This window comes from Bos indicus x Bos taurus, chromosome 1 (assembly GCF_003369695.1).
Source record: "Bos indicus x Bos taurus breed Angus x Brahman F1 hybrid chromosome 1, Bos_hybrid_MaternalHap_v2.0, whole genome shotgun sequence".
NCBI classification, from domain to species: Eukaryota; Metazoa; Chordata; class Mammalia; order Artiodactyla; family Bovidae; genus Bos; species Bos indicus x Bos taurus.
The window spans coordinates 42,587,324-42,610,597 of NC_040076.1; the positions used below are offsets into that span (position 1 = coordinate 42,587,324).

General features: G+C 42.2%; 1 protein-coding gene across 4 annotated transcripts; it reads right to left on the bottom strand.

The window, feature by feature from the left end:
- Positions 1 to 14,887: 14,887 nt before the first annotated feature.
- Positions 14,888 to 22,273, bottom strand: CLDND1 (claudin domain containing 1). 4 transcript variants are annotated; one of them, XM_027556243.1, is made up of 6 exons: positions 22,105 to 22,204; positions 20,930 to 20,980; positions 20,394 to 20,703; positions 17,926 to 18,036; positions 16,406 to 16,543; positions 14,888 to 16,285 (listed from the first exon to the last, which is right to left on the bottom strand). In XM_027556243.1, the coding sequence occupies exons 3-6, from the start codon at positions 20,683 to 20,685 to the stop codon at positions 16,065 to 16,067; spliced, it is 762 nt and encodes a 253-aa protein (XP_027412044.1). In that variant the 5' UTR covers positions 20,686 to 20,703; positions 20,930 to 20,980; positions 22,105 to 22,204; the 3' UTR covers positions 14,888 to 16,064. The 4 variants fall into 4 exon arrangements, with proteins under 4 accessions (XP_027412044.1, XP_027412321.1, XP_027412225.1 ...); XM_027556520.1 differs by having other exon boundaries at positions 20,930 to 20,995; positions 22,105 to 22,173; XM_027556424.1 differs by having other exon boundaries at positions 20,930 to 20,973; positions 22,105 to 22,156.
- Between the last annotated feature and the right edge of the window lie 1,001 nt (positions 22,274 to 23,274).

The following is a 23,274-nucleotide window of genomic DNA, read 5'->3' on the forward strand; positions in this document are numbered from 1 at the left end:
ACCCCATGTCTCTTATATCTCCTGCATTAACAGGTGGGATATTTACCACTAGTGCCACCTAGGAAGCCCATAATTAACTCATATTAATTGGCTAATGTAATTGACTAATATTAAACTAAATAGTTTAATAATAGACTTTCTAAATAGATTTTCCCAGTGGCTCAAATGGTAATGCATCTGCCTACAATGTGGGAGACCCAGGTTCGATCCCTGGGTTGGGAAGGGTCCTCTGGAGAAGGAAATGGCAACCCACTCCAGTACTCCTGCCTGGAAAATCCCATGGATGGAGGAGCCCATTAGGCTACAGTCCATGGGGTCGCAAAGAGTCGGACATGACTGAGAGACTTCACTTTAAACTAAATAGGACTTCATTCTTCATAATACTTTTCCCTCTCAATTTTTTCTTCTATTTAACTAAACATATTTAAATATGTAGCCCCTACTTAGATGGAACTAATTTTTGAAATAGATTTATTACTCTCTTCCTGAGGAAATACTCACTAAGAAAATAAGTCTTATTTGAGGACTGATGAGAGGAAACGAGTCTCAAAATTTAATAATTATGTGTCCTTCTATGTACTCACATCTGAAAAAATGAGTATTGTGGTTAACCAGACTTACAAGCTTAGTTCAAATATTTCAAGAAAGATAAGACATTTATTTATTGATTCACACATCATTCAATAAATATTTGTTAAGCATTTTATTATATACTAGACACTGTGCCAAGCACTGTGTACTATGAGTTAAGTCAAACAAGACTTCTGCTCTCTTAGGTTTTAAGTAATCCAAGGAAGGAAAATGTTAAACAAAATTATTACTGTTTAATAATGCTTAAGAGGATTTAAATGTAATGTATTTTATTACTTCAGTCTCGTTTTATCAGAAGCTCCATGTTCCCTATTGAGATGTTAGACCCCTGAGCAGGATCTGCAGGGGGCAGTCTAAAAACAGATTCTTATAGCATTTAGCTCATCAGTCCCGTCAAAGATCTGTAAATGCCCTGGGGAGTCATCAGAGTATGGAGAAATAGGAAACAGACATCTCTGGGGAGATAAGCTGAAGGCTCTGGGCTTTCCCCCGTCCTACCCACTGTGGTAAGGAGGGGCTTGCCTCCCCCTCATTCTGCTTAGTCCCTTGAGAAGGGACACGTGCCCCCTGGAGCTTGAGGAACCTATGGAAGAATATCCGCTCCACCTTTGAAAAGTTAAAAGCTGTAAGGACTTGGCTAGATGAGGCTGGGCGAAGCCGCGAAAAGTTAGGTTGAGTTGGGAGAGACCTGCATTTCCACTGTCCAGGTATCCATTAGCCGTTCCTGTTACCTGAGGACTGAATGTCTTTCCCCACAGACGGAGCTGACCTGTGGTCCCAATAAAAGAGAACTCCTAAACAACCTGAGAGCACCAGGACCCCAACAGGGAGGAACCAGCCTGCCAGGAAGCCAGGCACTGAAGGGAGAGCGGTGAACAAGACAGCTGAAGGAGAGCACTGACTTCTCACGCTAAAGGAACCACACTAGAAAAGTCTGTGGAGGGCGGCGTCTGAGAAACTCCCCACAGCGGCCCTTAAAAGAGAAAGAGCAGCCCTGTGTGTGGGCCTCCATAGCCCCAAGGTCAGAGGACACCTGAGGCAGCCATACAAAACTGTACTTATTCCTAGTCTACTCTTCCCACGGTTTGACCACAGAGGAGTAGTCGACTGAGGAGGAAAAGTGACTGAGGGCAGAGAGAAGAGGCCGGTCAAGTCTCCTCCCAGCCAGAGGCAAGACTAAACCAGCAGAGCACGGAGTTTCAACTCGGAATGGTGTTTTAGTTTTAATATTTCACGGATTAGACTGATTATCAGACTGGACTGAACTTTTTTGGGTTGCTATCAAAAAGAACTACTTCATTAATTATTTGTATGTGCTCAGGTGCTTAATTAATTGTGTCCGACTCTTTGCGGCCCCATGGACTGCTGCAACACACCAGGCTCCTCTGTCCAGGCAAGAATACTTGGATTCTCCAGGCAAGAATACTGGAGTGGGTTGCCATTTCCTATTCCAAGGGATCGAACCCATGTCTCTTGCGTCTCCCGCATTGGCAGGTGGATTCTTTACCACTAGTGTCATCTGGTAACCCAAAAACCTACCCTAGACTTAATTGATGTGTGGGAAGAATGGATCAGTGGAGCTTAAACAGAGCGATGATAAATAGTCACTCTCAAACTTGGACTTTACTGCCTCCCACATTGAAGAAATTCAGAGCGCTGTGAAAACATAAGAGAGAGGATTAGCCCATGATAGATGGTCAGGAAAAACTTCGCTGAAGAAATAAATATTAAGTAAATTTTGATTAGAAAAACAAATAAGAATTCTTCTAACCAAGGCAACAAAAAATTATAAACATTTTCTAGTACAGCACTTCCCATGAAATGTGCAAAAATCACAAAAGCCTAAGTGGTTAATTTGACAAAAAAAAAAAAAAAAAACTGCCCCCTCTTCCTCTGTTAGTTCTGCTGCTGCTAAGTCGCTTCAGTCGTGTCCGACTCTGTGCGACCCCGTAGACGGCAGCCCACCAGGCTCCCCCGTCCCTGGGATTCTCCAGGCAAGAACACTGGAGTGGGTTGCCATTTCCTTCTCCAATGCAGGAAAGTGAAAAGTGAAAGTGAAGTCACTCAGTCCTGTCAGACTCTGTTAGCTCGAGGCAGGCGGGGTGGGGGGGGAGTCTCAAAGTTATCCTGAAGGATTCCTTACAGAGCTTTCTCTCCAAAGTATTGAACTTGAGCTTTTATCTATCAGTTCAATTTCTTGCATAGATAATCTAATTTCATATATACACTGTAAAGTAGGGTTTTCTAATAATTTTAAGGGTTATCCAATCAGAAACTTCCCTCTTGCTTTCTGAGGGACTGCTCTTTGCAAGGCTATGTGGGAGATGTTGGGAGATGCAAAGATTAAGTGGGCAATAAAATCAGGAGGGAAGATACTATGTATAGTAATCAATGTTAAACAAGGCAGAAAGTGACAGAAGCCACAGAAGGGGGCTACTCAGAGTGATATAAATGTTCAAAAGAATAATACATTTGAGGTGAACTTTATTCTATTTGGCAAATAAATGGTCATGATTTTTGAAATGATATAACTTCAGCAAGCCTTGAATAAGTGGAGAATTTATTCCAGAAATACAACATAACAAGAAGCACGGATCTAAGAAAGTGCAAACTGGGTACAGTTAACAGTGAGTCTTATTAAAGTAAAAGAATGGAACAGAAAATGTTTCAAAGATGGAACTAGCTAATGCTAGAGTTTGGAGGTGAGACTAAAACTAGACAACACCAGATTGCTTCTAGAGGAGTCACTTAATGTTTTCAGTAAAAGGTTGATGTGATCAAGTCTATGCTTTTGCAAATCAGACCAGCAGAATGTGTAAAATGGATTACAGGAGAGAGAGCTGGCAGAAAGGCTACTGTCACCATCCAGCAGCCTGAACCAGGGGAGGCCAGCAGGCTTCCAGTGAGACAGACATTATGTAGAATCAGAAAGCTTTGGTTAAGGCAAGGGAACAGGAAGAATCAAAGATGATGTCACCACCAAAAGTCCAGCAGATGGGGAAAACATGAAGAAAATGGGAACTGGAGAAATGATGAGAAGATGAGCTCTAATCTGGATATATTAAGTTTTAGATAGCATGAAAACTTAAATATATTACGTTTTAGATAGCATGAAAATATTCAAATGGAGCTACTTTGAAGATAGTTAGAAATTTAGACCTAAGGCACAGGACAGAAGGCAAGACTGAGGATCTGAAATCGTCTGCTGGTTAATTATGTTGTTGTTGTTCAGTCGCTCAGTTGTGTCTGACTCTGTGAGCCCATGGACTGCAGCACACCAGGCTTCCCTGTCCTTCTCTATCTCCTGGAGTTCACTCAAACTCATGTCCATCAAGTCGATGATGCCATCCAACCATCTCATCCTCTGGCATTTCCTTCTCCTCTTGCCTTGAATCTTTCCCAGCATCAGGGTTTTTCCAATGAGTCGGCTCTTCACATCAGGTGGCCAAAGTCTTAGAGCTTCTGTTTCAACATCAGTCCTTCCAATGAATATTCAGAACTGATTTCCTTTAGGATTGGCTGGTTTGATCTCTTTGCAGTCCAAGGGATTCTCAAGAGTCTTCTCCAACACCACAGTTCAAAAGCATCAATTCTTTGGTGCTCAACCTTCTTTATGGTCCAACTCTCATATCCGTACGTGACTACTAGAAAAACCATAGCTCTGAGTATACAGACTTTTGTTGACAAAGTGTTGTCTCTGGTTTTTAATAAGATGTCTCTGGTTTTGTCTAGGTTTGTCATAGCTTTTCTTCCAAGGAGCAAGTGTCTTTTGGTTTCGTGGTTGCAGTCACCATCCATAGCTAATAATGGTTACCATTTACTGAAAGTTTCAGATGTGCTAAACACCATGCTAAGTGCTTTACATGTGTTATCTTACTTAAGCCTCACAACAAACATGAAAAGTGAACCCACTGAGACGTAAGAAGTGCTATAACTTTCCCAAAATTTCTCAAGCAGTAAAAAGAAGAACTGAGGTTATGAGCAAATGTCTAAATCCAAAGCACATGGTTTAGATGTGAAAGTCATGAGTTAACTAGAGAGTAGCTCTGCTAGGGGCTTCCCTGGTGGCTCAGAAGTAAAGAATCTGCCTGCAATGCAGGAGACTTGGGTTTCATCCCTGGGTCTGGAAGATCTCCTGGAAAAGAAAATGGCATCCCATTCCAGTATTCTTGCCTGGGAAATCCCAGGGACAGAGGAGCCACATGGGGTCACAAAAGAGTCCAACATAACTTAGCAACTAAACAACAAGCTCTGCTTGTTTATCTAGAAGGTTCTCCAGTACCTGGGGTGGGGAATTCCTACCCACCTTCTGTGGTGGAAGGAGAGAGAGATCACAGCACCTTCTACTCAAAGACTCAAGGCCTTTCCCTCCCCTTCCTGCTTCCAGGCATCTTCTTACTGCAAATGGGAAGGGAGGGGCACCCCTGCCGTGGAGGTTGGTTTATAGTTAAGATAATGAAATTGGATTCTGCTGCCCCTAAATTGGTCCTGGAAGAAGTATTAATCCCAAGTGTTTGAACACCTTCTAGTTGTTTTTTAGATAATTTCCTATCGTTCGTATCTTTGAATGTGCCTTTAGGTCTTGAGCAAGAAAAATGCCACTCTGCAACTTATTTTAAGTGTTCATGAAAAACACTCATGACTGGCCCTATGGTGTGTGTCCCTGAAATCCACTGCCACCCTCAGTACTTAAAATGAACCGTCCAAACCAAATTGCATTGCATGTGGTAGCAGTTCATTTCAGGAGCCAGAGGACAAGCCACAGGAACCCAAGTTCCTCCTGTTCTCTCAAAGGACCTGGATCCACTCTAAACGAGATAAAGTCAGATTTTTTTGAGGCAGCTAATCTTAAACTGGCACCCCACTCCAGTACTCTTGCCTGGAAAATCCCATGGATGGAGGGGCCTGGTAGGCTGCAGTCCATGGGGTCGCTAAGAGTCAGGCACGACTGAGCGACTTCACTTTCACTTTTCACTTTCATGCATTGGAGAAGGAAATGGCAACCCACTCCAGTATTCTTGCCTGGAGAATCCCAGGGACAGAGGAGCCTGGTGGGCTGCCATCTATGAGGTCGCACAGAGTCGGACACGACTGAAGTGACTTAGCAGCAATCTTAAACCAACAACTGATGTTTAGCAAAATCATTGAAAGACAAAAAAAAACCCCTCAGTGGTGCAGTCTTATTTGGGAAAAAGCATAAAAACACAACTTTTTAGAAATTCTTCCATTTTGAGATGCAAGAATGGTCTATAATGAAGTGCTGTGTTTTGAAATAACCTTAACTGGAAACCAGACTTGCCCCAGCCCTCATCCCTGCTGGCATGCAGCCACAGGACAAGCCATGACAGCTCCACTCCTGCCCAGACTGGAGCCTAACCCCACAGGCCGAGCAGAGGCTGCCTCCTCCCCGTGGGCGGCCTTGTTTCCAAACAAAACCTCATAGTGTCTGAGCTCTTATGCTTTGGGAGCTATGTACCTGCTTATTAATATTTAACCTGCACAACTGTCTATTCTCATCTTTCATCCTCAAGCATTTCTGGCTTGTGTAGAGGTTAACATCAGTCTCATATCTCTGTACTTTCTGGTTCTAATCAAAAGAGAAGGAATGCAGTGAACTGACAAGCAGACAAGGATCAAAGTATTCATTTTCTCTATGGAGGCCTAACACCCTATGGGCTTCCCAGGTAGCTCAGCTGGTAAAGAATCCACCTGCAATGCGGGAGACACTGGTTTGATTCTTGGGTCCAGAAGATCCCCTGGAGAAGGGATAGGCTACCCACTCTAGTACTCTTGGGCTTCCCTGGTGGCTCAGATGATAAGGAATCCACCTGCAATGCGGGAGACCCTGGTTCGATCCCTGTGGTGGAAGATCCCCTGGAGGAAGACATAGCAACCCACTCAAGTATTCTTGCCTGGAGCATCCCCATGGACAGAGAAGCCTGGCGGGCTATAGTCCATGGGATCGCAAACTGTTGGACACGACTGAGCGACTTAGTACAGGACAGCACAATCACCCTACAGTACTTCTACTGGGGGTGGGAGTGGGGTGTGGGGGTGGGGTGGAGGGTTGTAGGTGGGGGTGGTGAAAGTACTCAATTAAAGAAACTAATTTAGAATGAAGCCAAAAGAAATGAGGCTACCTGTTAACTCCAGCCAAATCTGAACCTTAGGACCTGGACTGGAGGTCCTGGAGGTCTGAACTGGAGTGTCTTGGGCCAGCAGGCAAACCCTTTGTACATCCTTAAGCAGCAGTGGTATGATGGATGGGGGCCCATCTCAAAGAGCCCGGTTATCAGCAGAAGAGAGTGCCTGAAAGCACAGGAAAGAAATAGCTTCTAGAAGGCAGGCACCATGCCAGGTCTGTTTACAGAGCCTGTAAACACTGTCTCCTTTTAACAATCTGCCAAGAAGAGAATCTGATATCTTGCTTTTAAATATGGCTTTCAAACACAGTTTTCAAACATAGCTACTCACTGGAATCACTTGGTAGGGTTTAAAAAAATTATAGTGACCTGGCCACATCCCAGATCAACTGAATCAGAACCTCTAGAGAACAAATCTCTATTTTCTAAAGTTCTCCAGGCAATTCCAATATGCAGCCTAGGCTGAGAACCACTCCCTGGGTTGGCCAGGTCATTACTGGCAAACCCATCCAATCAATGCAGCCAGTCGTAAGCATTTTTGAGTGACTTATTTATGCTGAGAAATTTACATAATCCTCATTACAACTCTAGGAGGTAGGTCTGATAATCATAGCATTTCACAGATGGGACAAGTGGGACTTGGAAAGGCTAAGTGACAGACCTGGGATGACATTTTAGTATATTGAATCCTGAGCTGGATAGGATTCCCTGACAGCTCAGCAGTAAAGAATACATCTGCAAGGCAGGAGTTCCAGGTTCGAACCTTGGTTTGGGAAGATCCCTGGGAGAAAGAAATGTCAACCCACTCTCGTATTCTTGCCTGAGGAATCCCAGGGACAGAGGAGCCTGGAGGGCTACAGCCCACAGGGTCACAACAGTCAGACTTGGTGCCTAAACCACCAGCACTCCTAAGCTGGATATTTAAACATCATATACTTTGTTGCTATCATGCTTCCAGCAATCACTCCAATCAGAGAATACATTTTTTGTTTGTTTTTCTTTTGTAGAGAGAAGTATGCAAGTGTTGGAGAAATCGAAAGGGTTTGTTCTAATATGCTCTCCATAAAGAGAACAAAGTTGAAGAGGAAGAGTACAGGTTTCCAAAAACTAACATTTGTAGAGATTTGAAAAACATGTGTTATGGGACAATAAATAAACAGCCAGCAACAAATGTCAAATGGCAATTTTTAAAAACAGAATCAGCTTAATAGTTTTAAGCAGCCCTCCTTGGTATATTGAGACTAAGAAAACTGGATGGCATAGTTCTGCTGTGGACATAAGAGAAAGAACCATGAAGGTGCCATGAGAGATTATGCGAACAAGAGACTCAAAGCTGCTTGTGTATATCACAATGACAATACAAGCTGATCAGAGATAAACAAGAACAGAGGCAGAAAGACTGGGAGAGGCTGAAACACTGTAGAAGTGAGATAAAGTTCACATCTGAGACACTGAGTCTGAGGATGGAAGGTGATACAGCACCCCAAAACTCAAATATTTTAAAAGGTGAAGATGAGAGGGTAACAGGCAGGAAGGCCAGGGGTCTCCAAACGGAGGAAATAGCCTGCAAGTGTCTGACATTTTTATCTCTCCTAAGCAGCAGGAGGAAACAAACTAGTGATACTTTTTTCCTTCTCTATACAAATTTAAAAGGAGGTATCTCTTAAAATACTGTGTTGCCATAATGACACCTGGTTTCACCTGAAGTTAACTATTCTCAAACCTTGAAATAAACAATGCATTTTTCTTATGGAAATGTTTGCCTTAAGCTATGCTAATGTGCTATGATTTACCCCAAACTTTGTCTTCAAGTCAGTTCCAGCTCATGGCTCAGAACCCACTTGACAAACCAGTGTTATACTCAGATATTGTTCCCCTAATCTATGTAAATAAAACTATTTGTATGGTTTTATTTTCTACAAGATTCAAGTTAATCATTTTATGGCCCAGGATGAACCATTTGGTGCCAATATTATCCCAAAACACATCTTATGGGTAAGAGGCCTGGTGCCATTCTGAGTTTTAAGACATTCCTTTATGAACAGACTGCTAATGACTATATAACATCCAGCTGAAGACTAGCAGGGGGGTACTCTTTCTGTCCCCTTCTGATGCCTATGTCAGAAGCTTTCTCTATCTCCTTTATACTTTAATAAAACTTTATTACACAAGAGCTCTGAGTGATCAAGCCTCGTCTCTGGCCCCAGATTAAATTCTTCTCCTCCGGGGGCCAAGAATCCTGGCGTCTTTTTTCATTCAACAACAATCTTTCATCTTGGGGGCTCGTCCGAGATCCTTCAGGACAAGGTAAGGATGCTTGGAGCTCTAGTTCTTTGTTCTCTTAGCGAACACATTTTCTGCTGTGCTTTACTAACCCTATGGTGTGCTTGTGTGAATAAATGACATGCCCTGCGCTAAACAAGTGAAGAGCCCTGCTCTGCGGTTGCACGGTGATCTCATACGGCTTATGACAAAAACCTGTTGGGGATTTACACTGACCTGCCAATCCCAAGAGGCACCCAATGTCTCCTTCGGGAACCGACCAGAAATGGGCAAAGTGTGTAGACCAAACTCTCCTTTCTTGGTCAAGCTTTTTGGTCTCTGACCATTTCATAACTCCTTGGAAATTAGAAGTACTAACCTAATCTATCGGATCATAGGCTTTCAAGGGACTTGTGATCTATACTGTTACTGTGTACTGTGGCTTAGGTCCCAAACGGATTGGCAATCAGAAAAGTGCCTAGCCTCACTAGGAATCAAAAGTTCAAAAGCTAGATAGAGCTCTACTCCAAAAACATCTCTGAGGTTAAGGGTTACTCAGATTGGGACTGCAATGGTTTTTTCCTTTGGTAACGCTGGCTCTTAGTGGACCAGAGGAGGCTCTTATACTGGTGTGGTGATGGTTGGAAGGAACATCTCAGTTTTATGTTCGTATCAGTCTTATTGTGGTCAGGAATAAACTCAGGGTCATGCACAGGTACTCAGGTGACGAATGTTTCCCCCAGAGGTCTTAACTTGGGAGGCCTTCAGGAAGGTTACTCTGATTGCACCCCGGGTGGCATCAGAGGCAAGCAAGGTTAATGGTGAAGAGCTGGACTTTAGGTAGGGATGCTATCAGATCTACCCCTGGTACATCCCCACCCCATCTCGGTGGTAGAACCGGGAGGGACAAGGATGGTGCCTGCATCGGTAAGGGACAGACTAAGTCCGACCAGGAAAGAAAAGCTTTTGGTGTAGTCTGTCTACACCCCCATCTAGAGCAGGGAGGGACACCTCCGGTAGAAAGATGGCACTGGTCGCTTTTTTTCTGTCTTATAGAAGAGAGCTAATAATTCTAGCCTCACTCCTTTGAACTGTATCTTGAAAAACTGGGATAGATTTGATCCCCAGGACTTAAAGAAGACACACCTGGTCTTCCTATGTGATACTGCATGGCCACGGTATCCACTGGAGGACGGCGAATGGTGGCCAGTTGGAGGGTCTCTTAAGTATAATACTGTTCTACAATTAGACCGGTTCTGTAAGGAACAAGGGAAAAGTTATCTTAAAGGATAGATTTCTCACTCAGTCGGCTCCAGATATCCACCATGAGCTATTAAAACGGGTGTATGGACCAAATCAGCCTTTAGATACTCTGTTACAACTGGCTCAGACAGCCTATTATGGTAGGGACTATGAGAAAAAGAAAGAAAGGCAGAAAAAGACAAAGAAAAAGGAGGAAGCCTTGGCAATGGCTATGAAAAACAGCCTGAAAAAGATGCCCAGAGGGACCCAGGTGAAAAGAGATGGGCTTGCTATTACTGTGGAAAGGAGGGACACCTCAAGCGAGATTGCCCTTAGGCATCTAAGCCTCCCTGGCTCCATGTCCAGTCTGCAAGGGACCACACTGCAGGAGAGACTGCCCCCAGAGGCGCAGGTCTCCAGGGTCAGACTCTCAAAACAATCAGGACTGAAGGCGCCGGGGGGGTCCCCACACAAGCTCCCATCCTAATTACACCTCAGGAACCCCAGGTATTAATAATTGTGGGGGGCCAATCCGTCAATTTCCTTTTAGATACTGGAGCAACTTACTTTGTGCTTACTGAAGCCCCTGGCCCACTTTATTCCCGATCTGCTTCCGTAATGGGACTGTCTGGACGAGCCAAGAGGTATTATTTCAGTTATTCTTTATCTTGCAACTGGGATTCTGTGCTATTTTCACATGAGTTTTTGATCGTGCAAGAATCTCCCTCACCACTTTTGGGAAGGGATATACTGAGCAAGGTCCATGCCTCTGTTTTCATAAATATGGAGCCCTCCCTTTCTCTCCCTTTAGTTGAACAAAATGTAAATCCTAGAGTATAGGCTGATGGAAAATCTGTGGGTCGAGCACAAAATGCTATTCCTGTAGTTGTTAAGCTCTAAGACCTGCAAGTATTTCCACATAAGAAACAGTATCCACTAAAACCTGAGGTTAAGGAACGGTTAAAACACATCATCGAAAATTTAAAGGAGCAGGGACTATTAATTTCCTGAAACAGTCCCAGCAACACTCCTATTTTGGGTATAAAGAAATCAAATGGCAAATGGAGACTAGTTCAAGATTTACAAATAATAAATGAGGCTGTAGTTCCTTTACACCCCATGGTGCCTAATCCTTATACTCTATTGTCTGAAATTCCTGAATGAGCCAAATATTTCTCAGTAATTGATTTAAAAGATGCCTTCTATTCAGTGCCTTTGGCGGAGGAAAGTCAATTTCTATTTGCCTTTGAAGACCCTACACAGCCAGCTTCTCCGTTAACTTGGACAGTTTTGCCCTGGGGATTTCGTGACAGTCCTCACTTATTTTGACAAAGTTTGTCATGGGATCTACAAAACTTTAATAGCTCTAAAGCGGTGGTGTTACAACATGTAGATGATATTTTGCTCTGTGCTGAGACAGAGGAAGCTTGTTCACAAGCCTCAAAAGGTTTCTTAAACTTTCTGGCAGACTGCGGTTACAAGGCATCAAGAGAAAAGGCTCAGCTTTGTCAACAATCAGTTAAGTATCTGGGCCTAATCATATCAGAAAGGGACTAGGGCCATTGGCCCTGAGAGAATTAAACCTATACTAAATCAAAGACAAAAGAGAATTCTCTCCTTAGTTCATATTTTTAAAATGCTGCAAAGATAGAAAATAATATAAATTGGACCTTACAAGTTTGCTGAAAGTGTGCAAACGTTAATGTCAATGCTTTAATTTTGCTAACAGAAATTTTAAGACTAAAAAGGATTTGAATGACTCTTCTTGAAGAGAGCAAATAATTATTCTAATTCTTTATGCAATTTAGAATTTTCACATAATTTGAACCAAGGGAAAAATAAATCTCTTTACAACAGTGTGTTGGAACACCTGATGAGCAAAAGAAAAAGAATTCCTATACATAACTGTGTTTTCTTGTTTTATTTCTCTTTTCAAAGTATGAATCATCACTCCTTTATGAGAAGGGGGCTGAAAGGAGGACAAGAGACTCCACCTACGTGTGCCAGGACAGAGGTGAGCGGAGTTTGTGAAATAATAATTTTCATCTTCAGAACTGTACCCATTACCTACTCCTTTAGCTGTTGGGAAACTTTTCAAAGTGTTGCAGCTGGCAAAATCAGCTTAAGACAACAGGTTGTTTTCATTTCTGGTGAAAGCTTGTTGTTCCATCACTCAGTTGTCCGATTCTTCGTGAACCCATGGACTGTAGCCTGCCAGGCTCCTCTGTTCAAGGAATTTTCCAGGCAAGAATACCAGAGTGGGTTGCCATTTCCTTCTCCAGGGGATCTTCCCAACCTAGGGACTGAATCCATGTCTGTTACACTGGCAGGCAGATTCTTTACCACTGAGCCACCAGGGAAGCCCCTTCATGAGGGTTAAATTTTAAAATGCCCTCACATTATTTTACAGTAATTGAAAATGATTGGATCTATATTATATATGTTTCAACAGTGCTAGCCTGCAATTTAGCAATATCTCTGGGATAAAGAAAAACAAACTCTATTTATTTGGTGTATAGTCATCTCATTCTCACTGGGGTCACCAATCAGTTCACCTGTGACTTAACTCCATCTATCCTCCCTGTGCAACCCCCAGCCCCATACACACACACACACACACACACACACACACAACTAATACTTAGGTCTGGTAAAACTTGAACACATTACAGTTAAATTCTCAAGACCTTAATGTATCATGACCTAGACGGTAGGCACACAATGTTAATTGAACAAATAACTTCTGCCCTTTTTATTGCATCAACTTTTAACTGTGTTTATGTCTATCCTTAAAAATTTTTCTAAAATGAGTTTTTGCTCTAAAGGATATAGAAGACATTATTCATATCATGAAATGAGGTTAGGAACCATAAAATTAAGATCTTAAAACATGTTTCTTAATTCTTAAGTTGCCATAAAACTCACATTCTGAAAAATCTGAAAATTATTTTGCTTGGGGGTTGCTTTCAAAGATTAGCTGAAGAGATTAATAACACATTCTTTGGAGAAGGCAATGGCACCCCACTCCAGTACTCTTGCCCGGAAAATCCCATGGACGGAGGAGCCTGGTAGGCTGCAGTCCATGGGGTCCCTAAGAGTCGGACAGGACTGAGCGACTTCACTTTCACTTTTCACTCTAGTGCACTGGAGAAGGAAATGGCAACCCACTCCAGTGTTCTTGCCTGGAGAATCCCAGAGACAGGGGAGCCTGGTGGGCTGCCGTCTATGGGGTCGCACAGAGTCGGACACGACTGAAGCGACTTAGCAGCAGCAGCACCACATTCTTTGCGACTGATTTTATGTATTAGTTTAATCAAAAACGGTTAAATATCAGTAATTTCCTATAGTTCCACCTGATTAGAATCATCAGATAGCTGCTGCTGCAGCTGCAGCTGCTAAGTCGCTTCAGTCGTGTCCGACCGTGTGACCCCATAGACGGCAGCCCACCAGGCTCCTCTGTCCCTGGGATTCTCCAGGCAAGAATACTGGAGTGGGTTGCTATTTCCTTCTCCAATGCATGCATGCATGCTAAGACACTTCAGTCATGCCCAACTCTGCGCAACCCTATGGACAGCAGCCCTCAGGCTCCTCTGTCCACAGGATTCTCTAGGCAAGAATATTGGAGTGGGTTGCCATTTCCTTCTCATTAGATAGCTGAAAACCTGTAATATTTATACATCAAGTGAAACAATCCAAGCCTTTGTATTCCAAAGAAAAAAGCCTTCGAAGGAGAGAATGACCTTAGCTACTCTGAAATACACTAAAACTACAACACATATTCAGTACCGGGGTTTATTAAGGAAGGAATCTACTGGTGAGGCTCAGGAGTTGGGTTCTGACTGAGCTTCCTCAGTGCACGTGAAAGATGGGTATTAGAATAGCAGTTAGGTAACTCTGGGGTAACAAGAAGCAAAGATATTGTTTAAAATAAAAATCAAAAAATGTCATGTTGGTCATTAATTTAAAAATCCCATTCCCCAAAGAACGTTGTGCTTGTTCACCTAGCTTTTGTACCATCCACAAAACGTGCTGAAAGGCAGTGAAACTTCAAGAGTTAGGAAGAGGCAGAAAACTGAGTAATCAGCCATTTCACAGGCAATAATCTACTGAAGAGTAACATTGGGTTTAAGTCTGAAGCTAACTTAATTATTTTATATAGAACATAAACATCCACAGCCATTAAATGACTTTACGAAAACTAGCCATGTTGGGGCTTCCCTGGTGTCCAGTGGAAGTCCACTGGCTGACTTCAAGCAGCCAATCCACGGGGAAGGGGTTCGATCCCTAGCAGGGGAACTAAGACCCCACGTGCCATGTGGCACTGCCAAAAGATAAAAAACAGGAACAAAAAACTAGCCACGTTAGCAATGATACATAATATTATCATAATACATGATAAGTATCATAATACATGATACTTTGAAAACAGGTCTTAAAACTGAAACATTAAAAAATTGTCTCATTTTCTAGTGGGGGCATCCCACATTTTCTAGAAGAAAAAAAAGAGACCCAAACAATAGACATAAAGACAGGCCTTCAGAGCAACAATGCACTTCCCTCAGAAAATCACAGTAATCCTCATTCAGAATCCTGTAGTGCTTTTTATCCTAAGGTACTGAAATTTAATCAACTCAGACACTATACACAACTCTGAGTCTCTTCTCATTTTTTATTTTTTAAAAAAGACAGATTTAGGATTTCGTAAGAAATTACTGTTACATTTTTTTTAATCTGTCAAGTACTACAGTAATGGAATAAATAAATAAGATTTTTTTTAAGTTCAATGTTTATAGACATATTTATAAAAAAATGACTGAATTAGAAGACATTAAATAATGCTGACACACCAGGAGGGGTTTAGGCAAGGAAAGGCACATCATTCCACCACAAGAGATAAAGACCAGTCGGAAGTTAATGACCAGCCAAAGCTTTAGGTCTTGTGGTAGTTTTCCTAGCTCTGGAGGGTCATTACGGTGGAACCTTCTTTATGGTACTTAGCTGAAATAAACAGCAGTTGGAAAATTTTACTTGGTGACCTCAATGTATTATTTAAAAGAAAGCACTCTTGTAATATGTCTGGTGTGTGAGGAGGGAAGGAATAAAAATCCAAAAAGGTTTGCTGATACTGGAAATCCTATTGACATATTAAAGATTTTTTTTAAAAAGGTAAAATAAGGTTAATCGTCTTGACTCGCTGAACTGGAATTTTTGTAGTTAACAAAGTTAAAATTCCACGTAAACACTCCCTTTCTTTTAAACAGACAGTGTACAGATAAAAAAACTGCAGTATTTCACTTCAGATGAAACTATATGCCAATATTTAGGGAAAAGGATCTTAGATGATTTCCTTATTTTAGATAGCCTAAGTCCTTGAAGACAGCACTATATCTCTGGCTGACTGGCTGTCTACAATAGCAAAGCGAATATAAGTTTTGACAATGATAAGAGGTTTCCCAAAGAAACTGTAAACAGATACAGTTACATTACTGAAAAGTCTAATAGACGTTAGCAGAACTTGCTATGGGTCAACCTCCTACCACCAATTTTCCTCACAAATTTGTGCCAAGACTCTACCCATTTTTCTCTGTCTGGATTCTGAACCTAGATTAGTTTGACTAAAAGATGGAATCACCCAGGTTCCATTTAAATTTTAGTTGTGTTGAGAAACAACTGTCTGCATGAATAAATAAAATGGGTTTTCAGGATAAAATGGTATATCCACACAAAAAAAGTTAAATTAAAAACAATTCAGGGGGAGGTAACGGACAATATTAATATAAAAAAAAAATCATAAAAATGGCAACTGTAAAGCAGGCAGCTTCCCACTCATGCCACACGATATGCCTTCATTAAGGTGTACTCTTTCCGGTTGGTATGAGCAGCCCAGATGAAGAGAGCAGAAGCCATGAACTGTAAGGGAGCTGACACGCAAGCCAGGCAGAAGGACCATCCGAATTCACCAGACACGTCCTCAGGCAGCTCCAGTTTCTGGTGGAGTAGTTCAATTCCAGCAACGTAACAACTCACTGAGCCCAGTGTACACAGACCTTGGAGGAAAATTTAGGGGAAAAAAAACAGCATAGCTAGATAAGAGCATGATAAAAGGCAGCGACATGTGATCCCTAAGGCGACAAAGAGGTAAAACTAAGTTTGAAGAAGAGACCCACCTGCAAGGAGATGGAGAATGCCTGTGGCGATGGTGGGATACAAGCTTCGGCAGATACAAGCACAAAGTCCAATCAAAGCCCCAAAGCACATCAAACCTAGACTAACAAAAGGTAAAAGGAACTGGCAACGCCAAAGATCTGATTTCAAAAGAGAGAGAGAGACAGAAATGAAATGTTACCATTTCAGTTTTCTCACAATGGCAATTTCTTTCATATTCTATTAGAACTTTTCTCAAAAAGGTGAGAATGGGGTACTTTGATATTGAGGCTTTTTTCCTAAAGCACATTGTTCAAAACAGTGCTAACTTTCTTCTGACAAAAGCAAAAAGACACTAATAGTTAACTATTACTGAGGGCTTCCTATGTATCAGGCACTGTTCTATACATGCTTTGTGTATTAAACCTCCCAACATCCCTATGAAGAAGGTACTATTACCTCCATTTTATAAATGAGGAAACTGAAAGAAGATAACTTGTACAAGGTAACACAGTAAGTGGAAGAACCAGACTGGAAGCAAAACCTTCTGGTTCTACATACATATTTAAGTCCTTATAGGATCTCAAGGCAGGAATAACAAGTAAATGAATAGTGATTATAAAAGACCTGTTAAAAGAATATACACAAAGCACAAAGCAGAGGATCTAGTATATACCAGGCACTCAAAAAATGGCAGTTTTAATTATCATAAAGTCCCTCAACAACATTGGGAAAAAAGCTGATGACTTTCCAAAGCACCCCGTTACCTCTTCAAACTATATTAATTATTACCAATGTAGGAACATCAACTCTGAACCAAATTTTACCTTTTAGGGCTAGTTTTACTTTCTGGCACTACACCAATGTCTTTTTTCTAACTTCCCTTCAAACTCTGTTAGTAACAAACTTCCTATGCATTGACAATGCAAAATTGAATACTTGCCATTTATTCAACATCCCCTCTCATGAAACGGTCATTCTTCCGGGCACGTTCCAGTAACTCTAATAGCCTAGAGACTAGGTCCAAATCTGAAGATAGTATTTCCCAGGCAGCCTGACCATCAAGGAACAGAATGCTCTTAACAAGCACTTTCATTTTTGACATCTACACTTTTGATACCACCACCTAAGACTAGATCAATAGTTTTGGGAGGCCTGACACTTAAGTTGACTCATGTAAAGCTTGCAGTCAACTTTTTTCACATATCCCTAGCTGAACACAGAAAAAATGAAGTGTTTAACTTAAATATAGACATTTATATTTATTCCTATAAATTTCCTCTTTAAACAGGCCTATTAATAACATCTTTTTGTGAGTATAGATTCTGTCACCCAGTGTATTAGCTGCTCAACTTCTTATCTGCAATTTGTTAAGTACATATCTAACTTCTAAAATATATTATCAAGAAGACAGAGTTTGTTGGGATAACATTAAAGATCTTATTTCAAGTTGACACAATGTACAATGTCATCTTGTTCCAAAATCAGAGTTCAACAAAAGACATATAAAGTTATTTTCCTTTTTTCCCAACAAAGTACTCACAGGTTCGAAGCAGATCAATCCCACTATTGTGGTTTCCAGGCTCAACAAATTTCTCCATGAACTGCTCATTTAGTGTGAAACTCATGCATTTTGTGACCATATCAAATGACTCTGTAATAAGAAAAATGATTGCTTGTTGCGTTTTTGCTTGTTTTAATTTTAAACATTTAACAAAAATCTGTAATTATTCTCTGAAATAAAAGGTGACGTGGAAAAATGTTCTCAGGAGAGCACCCTCTTTGGCCCTGAGTGACACACAGGACGGACTAATGCCCAAGAGACCAACAGTTCTCAGCCGCAGGTGTGACATAGGTACAGGAAGGCAAAAAAAAAAAAAAAAAGGAGTAAAATGAATGAGAATAGACAGTAAGATGACTATGAAGGAGGAGGGGACAAAGAATAAAATAAACTTTGATCCTTCTCCCCCAAACCTATTCCATCAGTCTTGTTCCCCATCTCAGGTAAACAATAATTTCATCCTTCTCATTCCTCAGACCAGAAACTTTATAGAGTCATTCTTGCCCATAAGCATTTCATCAGGAAATCCCACAGGCTCTACCTTCAACATTTATCTAGGATCAGGCACTGCGCTCAGTACTACCACCCTGATCTGAGGCGTAACCATCTTTCACATGAACTGGTTCAACAGCCTCTTAAGTCTCCTGGCTTCCGTCTTGCCCAGCCACCTGTCTGTTTTCAACACATCTGCCTAGGTGACCAGATTATCTTTGCTCTGCACAAAGCCCCACAATGGCTCCATCACACTCAGAGTAATATCCAAAGTCCTCATCACACCTACAGAATCCTGCCTGATTTGCCCTACTCCCACTCCCAGAATACATCTCTGACAGTCTACCCAACTCTCCCCAGCCCCCTCCCTTCCAGCCTAGGGAATTCCATGCTGGTTCTTGAGTATTTCAGGCATGCTCCCACCACAGGGCCCTTAGAGTTGTTCCGTCCCTTCTAAATTAGTCTCCTTATTTCCACAATTACCCACAGGGTCAACTCCTTCACCTTTATCAAGTCTTTACTCAAGTGGTGTTTTCCTGCTGCAGCCTATCCTGCCTTTACTATTGAAGAACATAACTTATATGCCCACCAACATCCCCTTCCCTATGTACTTTCAAATCCCCTTTATTTTACTCTATTTTTCATAGCACATCACCTTCTACTACATAATTATTTATTCTGTTGATACTGTTACACCTATTTGTTGTTTATTGCCAGTCAGCTATTAGAATGTTAGCTCCCCAGGACTAGGGATTTTTGTTTTTTTCCTAACGTACACCTAGCTCCTAGGCCCTGAACATGAAAGTGTGCAATAAATATTTGTTGACTGAATAATAAATGATTGCTAAGATTCAAGTATCAAGTGTTCCTATGCTCTCATAAATAGAACTGAACATTTTAAATAAAATTCAACCAACTTTCTCTCTTTCCGATCACTTTCTTTTTTGTATAAAATCACACTATCATCCTTCTGATGTACAGTATTTTGAGCCTGTTGTGCTGTGATTTGAATACAATGCTCCCCACCAACAGGCCACCAGAACTAGTCATAAATGGAAACAAATTTATAAAGCTGTTACTTGCAAAGAACTCTAAAGCTTCCATCTTAACAACTAGAAATTAAAAATTTTCAATGCTAAGAATGCTTACAAAATAAACCTGAGAGGTAGTTTCTTAATTTTTTTTTATTCTCATAATGCATATTTTTAACCTAAAAACTCCATCAAGATTGTTGTAAACAGGTCTTAAACAAGGAGATTTAAACAGAGTTGGCCAAATTAAATCCTCAAGATTTAGAGGGCAAATGATAATATCTACTAAAACACAACTACATATAAATGACTATTAATTCATATGTGTTGACTTGATTTTGGATACTAGTACTTTTAACAATTACCAAGTATTTAAAATCTTCCAAAGTACTTTACTAATTATTTTCTCATGACATGTGTGAGATTAATACAACTATTTCAATGTGTGGTTAAATAAGTACAAAGATTAAAAATGGCTTTCTCCAAGATAAGGACAGTTACTCATTCAACCAATATTAATGAGTACAATATTAATGAGTACAATTAATTAATGGAAACTGAGGAGAGAAGGTGATAGGGAAAAAGAAATACATAAGATTTATTTCTTTGGGAAGAGAAAGAACCCACAGACATTCTTGTACATAACTGGCCATCATCGTATCACTTTCTCTATTATTGAGTAGCCATTGCAGAAGACGCAAGAGATGTGAGCTCAATTCCTGGGTAGCGAAGAACACCTAGAGTAGGAAATGGGAACCCCCTCCAGTATTCTTGCCCAGAAAATACTATGGAGAGAGGAGCATGGCGGGCTACAGTCCACGGGGTCACAAAGAGTCGCCCACAATGCAGTGTGTGCGCGTGCACGCGCACACACACGCAAACACACACACACACAAAGGAGACAAAAAGTTAAAATAAGACAAATACCTGTCCTTTCTGGCGGGCTATACCAGTACGTGTTTTGGGGTATAGTGATACACCGTCTCCACAATCCCACTGTGCCATTATATCGGAAAAGTGCATCACTGTAAGTCTTTTCATCTGCCTCATCACTAGCAAAGTCATTCCAGATGCTTTTGTTCAAATCGCTGGAATTTTCTTGAACTGGACTCCGATACTCATACCAGAAGTCTGTGCCAATTGAGGCTGCCATGTAGATGGTAGAAATGAGGCTAAGTACACAAGCAATTACAAACGCTGTAGCAAAACGGTTATCCATTCTGGCATTCAGACTGCTCTGTTTAGAAGTTGAAAGAGAAGAAAAGTTAGACTTCAAGGACAAGTACAGATTTTGAAAGGAATTACGTCAAAATCACCCTTTACCCTATTCCCCATCCCATGGCTCTTTAAAGTAATGTATAATCATTAATGAATTAAAAAAAAAAAAAAGAAGCAAGCATGTTTTAAATTAAGTTCAAAACAAAACTCATTATCATGAAAGTACTTATTGAATGCTCACATACCCAGGATGCTACGGAGACAGAAGTCTTGTTCTCTAGTCTATCACCTGCACACTAAAACAGACAACACTGAAATGGACATACACATTACAGATACAAACAGCAGACATGCCCAAAGTCAGCAATGTACCTTGCATACATTTTTAATGACAGACTGCAGAGCATTAAGTGTTCTGGGTCTGAGTGTGAAAAAGGCATAGGAAAAGGAAGCAGAGGAAATCGGCTCCTCCCAGTTTCCTCTGAACAGGGAAACCTTTTAAAACAAGGTAAAGAAAAGAGTAAGGAACTATTTAGAAGACAGCTGAAAATGTCTGTTAGCCCAGAGAGAAAGGTTGTTTCAGGCGCACGGAGGAGCAAAGAGAATAATAATATGCAGTAATGCTAGATACCAATCTGCCCCTAATCCATTAAAGCTAAGCCAAGCTCCCTTCCGCTGTCAAAGTCTTCACTCCTTCCTACCTACTCGCCCCGTTCCTTATACTTTTGAACCTTCTTATCTGCAAACTAAAAGATCCTCAGCCGGAAGGAAAACTCTGAATTAGGCAAATATTAACACTCCAAAGGCGTGGACTGGGCTGAATGGCAATAGTAAATGGCCGCAACACAATGACTCAAGGCGGATCAAGCTGAGTCAAATACTGCAAATATATACCATGAACCGCGCCAAACACCTTAAAAAGGAGCTCGAAAACAAGCTCGCAAACTGGGGTTGCTGAGTTTGGAAAATGGCAAGTGACTCAGGAGAGATCAGAGCAACCACAATCGTTAACGATGATAACTCCAGAAGTTGGGTTTGTATTTTTATTTTTTTAATTATTTTTCATCCTGATGCTCTCAAATGACCTTAAAAGGTCCCGAGCACCAGCAGCGGCGGTTCTCCCAGGCCGGACGCCTGGAGCTGTCACCTCGCGGGTCGCACCCTGGGGCTGGGGGTGGTCGAGACGAGCGGGCGGACTCTGGGGCGGGGCAGCCCTGAGCGGTCCCCGGCCAGGGGCCCCAGATACCCGAGAAGGCCCCTCCCCGGAACAATCAGCCAAGGGAAAAGCCCGGCGATAACCCCCCACTCAGGACCCACACGGTCCGGGCCGCGCCCAGGGAGGGGGCCCCCTCTTCAAACTGCTGGAAACCTCGAACGACTACACGACCCCCGCCCAGCGACGTCGGCCCCGCTCACTCACCGCCCATCCTCCTGCTCCGCCAGCTTCGCCCTCAAGCTCAAACCACAGCACCCTACTCTCTCCGCGCCTCCTCTGACGCACTTCCCTGCAGAGCCCGCCCCCTCCATAACTCCCGCGCCTCCGCCTCCGCCTCCACCCCGGGCCGGGCCTGGCCCCGGAGCCGAGGGGACTTGTGGGAGTTGTAGGAGGGACAGATGAAAAGCTGCGGGGGGCGGCAGACGGCATTCCTGGCGCTGGGCGCGGCGCATTGTGGGAGATGTAGTTCAGCTTCCGAGGTGCGCAGAAGGGAGGTCTGAGCTGATTGTTTCTTATATTTTACTACGAAGGTCCACCGAGTAAGGCGAGGTGTTTCGGGTCACTACGGATCATTAATTGTGACTAATGTGACTCAGATTTTTCCAGTTGTGCTTTCCCTACCACCACCCTAATTGTGAAACAACAATGCGATTATCCTTTTAAAATATTAACCCAATAATTTTAAAACTCTCCTACAGGCTCATTCCCATTGCACCAGGTAGTCTTTCTGGTTTTATGGCTTAAGTTTAGACTAAGAAGGATGTAACCTGACAGAGTCCCTTGGACTGCAAGGAGATCCATCCAACCAGTCAATCCTAAAGGAAATCAATCCTGAATATTCTTTGGAAGGACTGATGCTGAGCTTGAATCTCCAATACTTTAGCCACCTGATGTGAAGAACTGACTCATTTCCAAAGACCCTGATGCTGGGAAATATTGAAGGCGGGAGGAAAAGGGGAAGACAGAGGATGAGATGGTTGGATGGCATCACCGACTCAATGGACATGAGGTTAGTAAACTCAGGGAGTTGGTGCAATGGCACCCCACTCCAGTACTCTTGCCTGGAAAATCCCATGGACGGAGCAGCCTAGTAGGCTGCTGTCTGTGGGGTCACACAGAGTCGGACACTACTGAAGTGACTTAGCAGCAGCAGCAGCAGCAGCAGGGAATTGGTGATGGACAGGGAGGCCTGGCATGCTGCAGTCCATGGGGGTCGCAAAGAGTCTGACATAACTGAGAGACTGAACTGAACTGAACCTGACAGAAGGCATCCAAATAGAATGTAATGACATTCTTCAGGTTTCACATGATTTTTGGCTGCTTTCTCTTAAAGGCAAATGATGTTTTCTCTTTATTGTAGTAAAGCTTCCTTTT

Excerpts from the sequence above, each read along its gene's own strand:
- CLDND1 (XM_027556424.1), bottom strand. Across the intron at positions 20,704-20,929 it reads CTGTCTCCGTAGCATCCTGG|AGCAGTCTGAATGCCAGAAT; the intron begins GTATGTGAGCAT and ends ACTTCTAAACAG. Across the intron at positions 16,544-17,925 it reads GATTGATCTGCTTCGAACCT|ATCTTTGGCGTTGCCAGTTC; the intron begins GTGAGTACTTTG and ends TTTTGAAATCAG.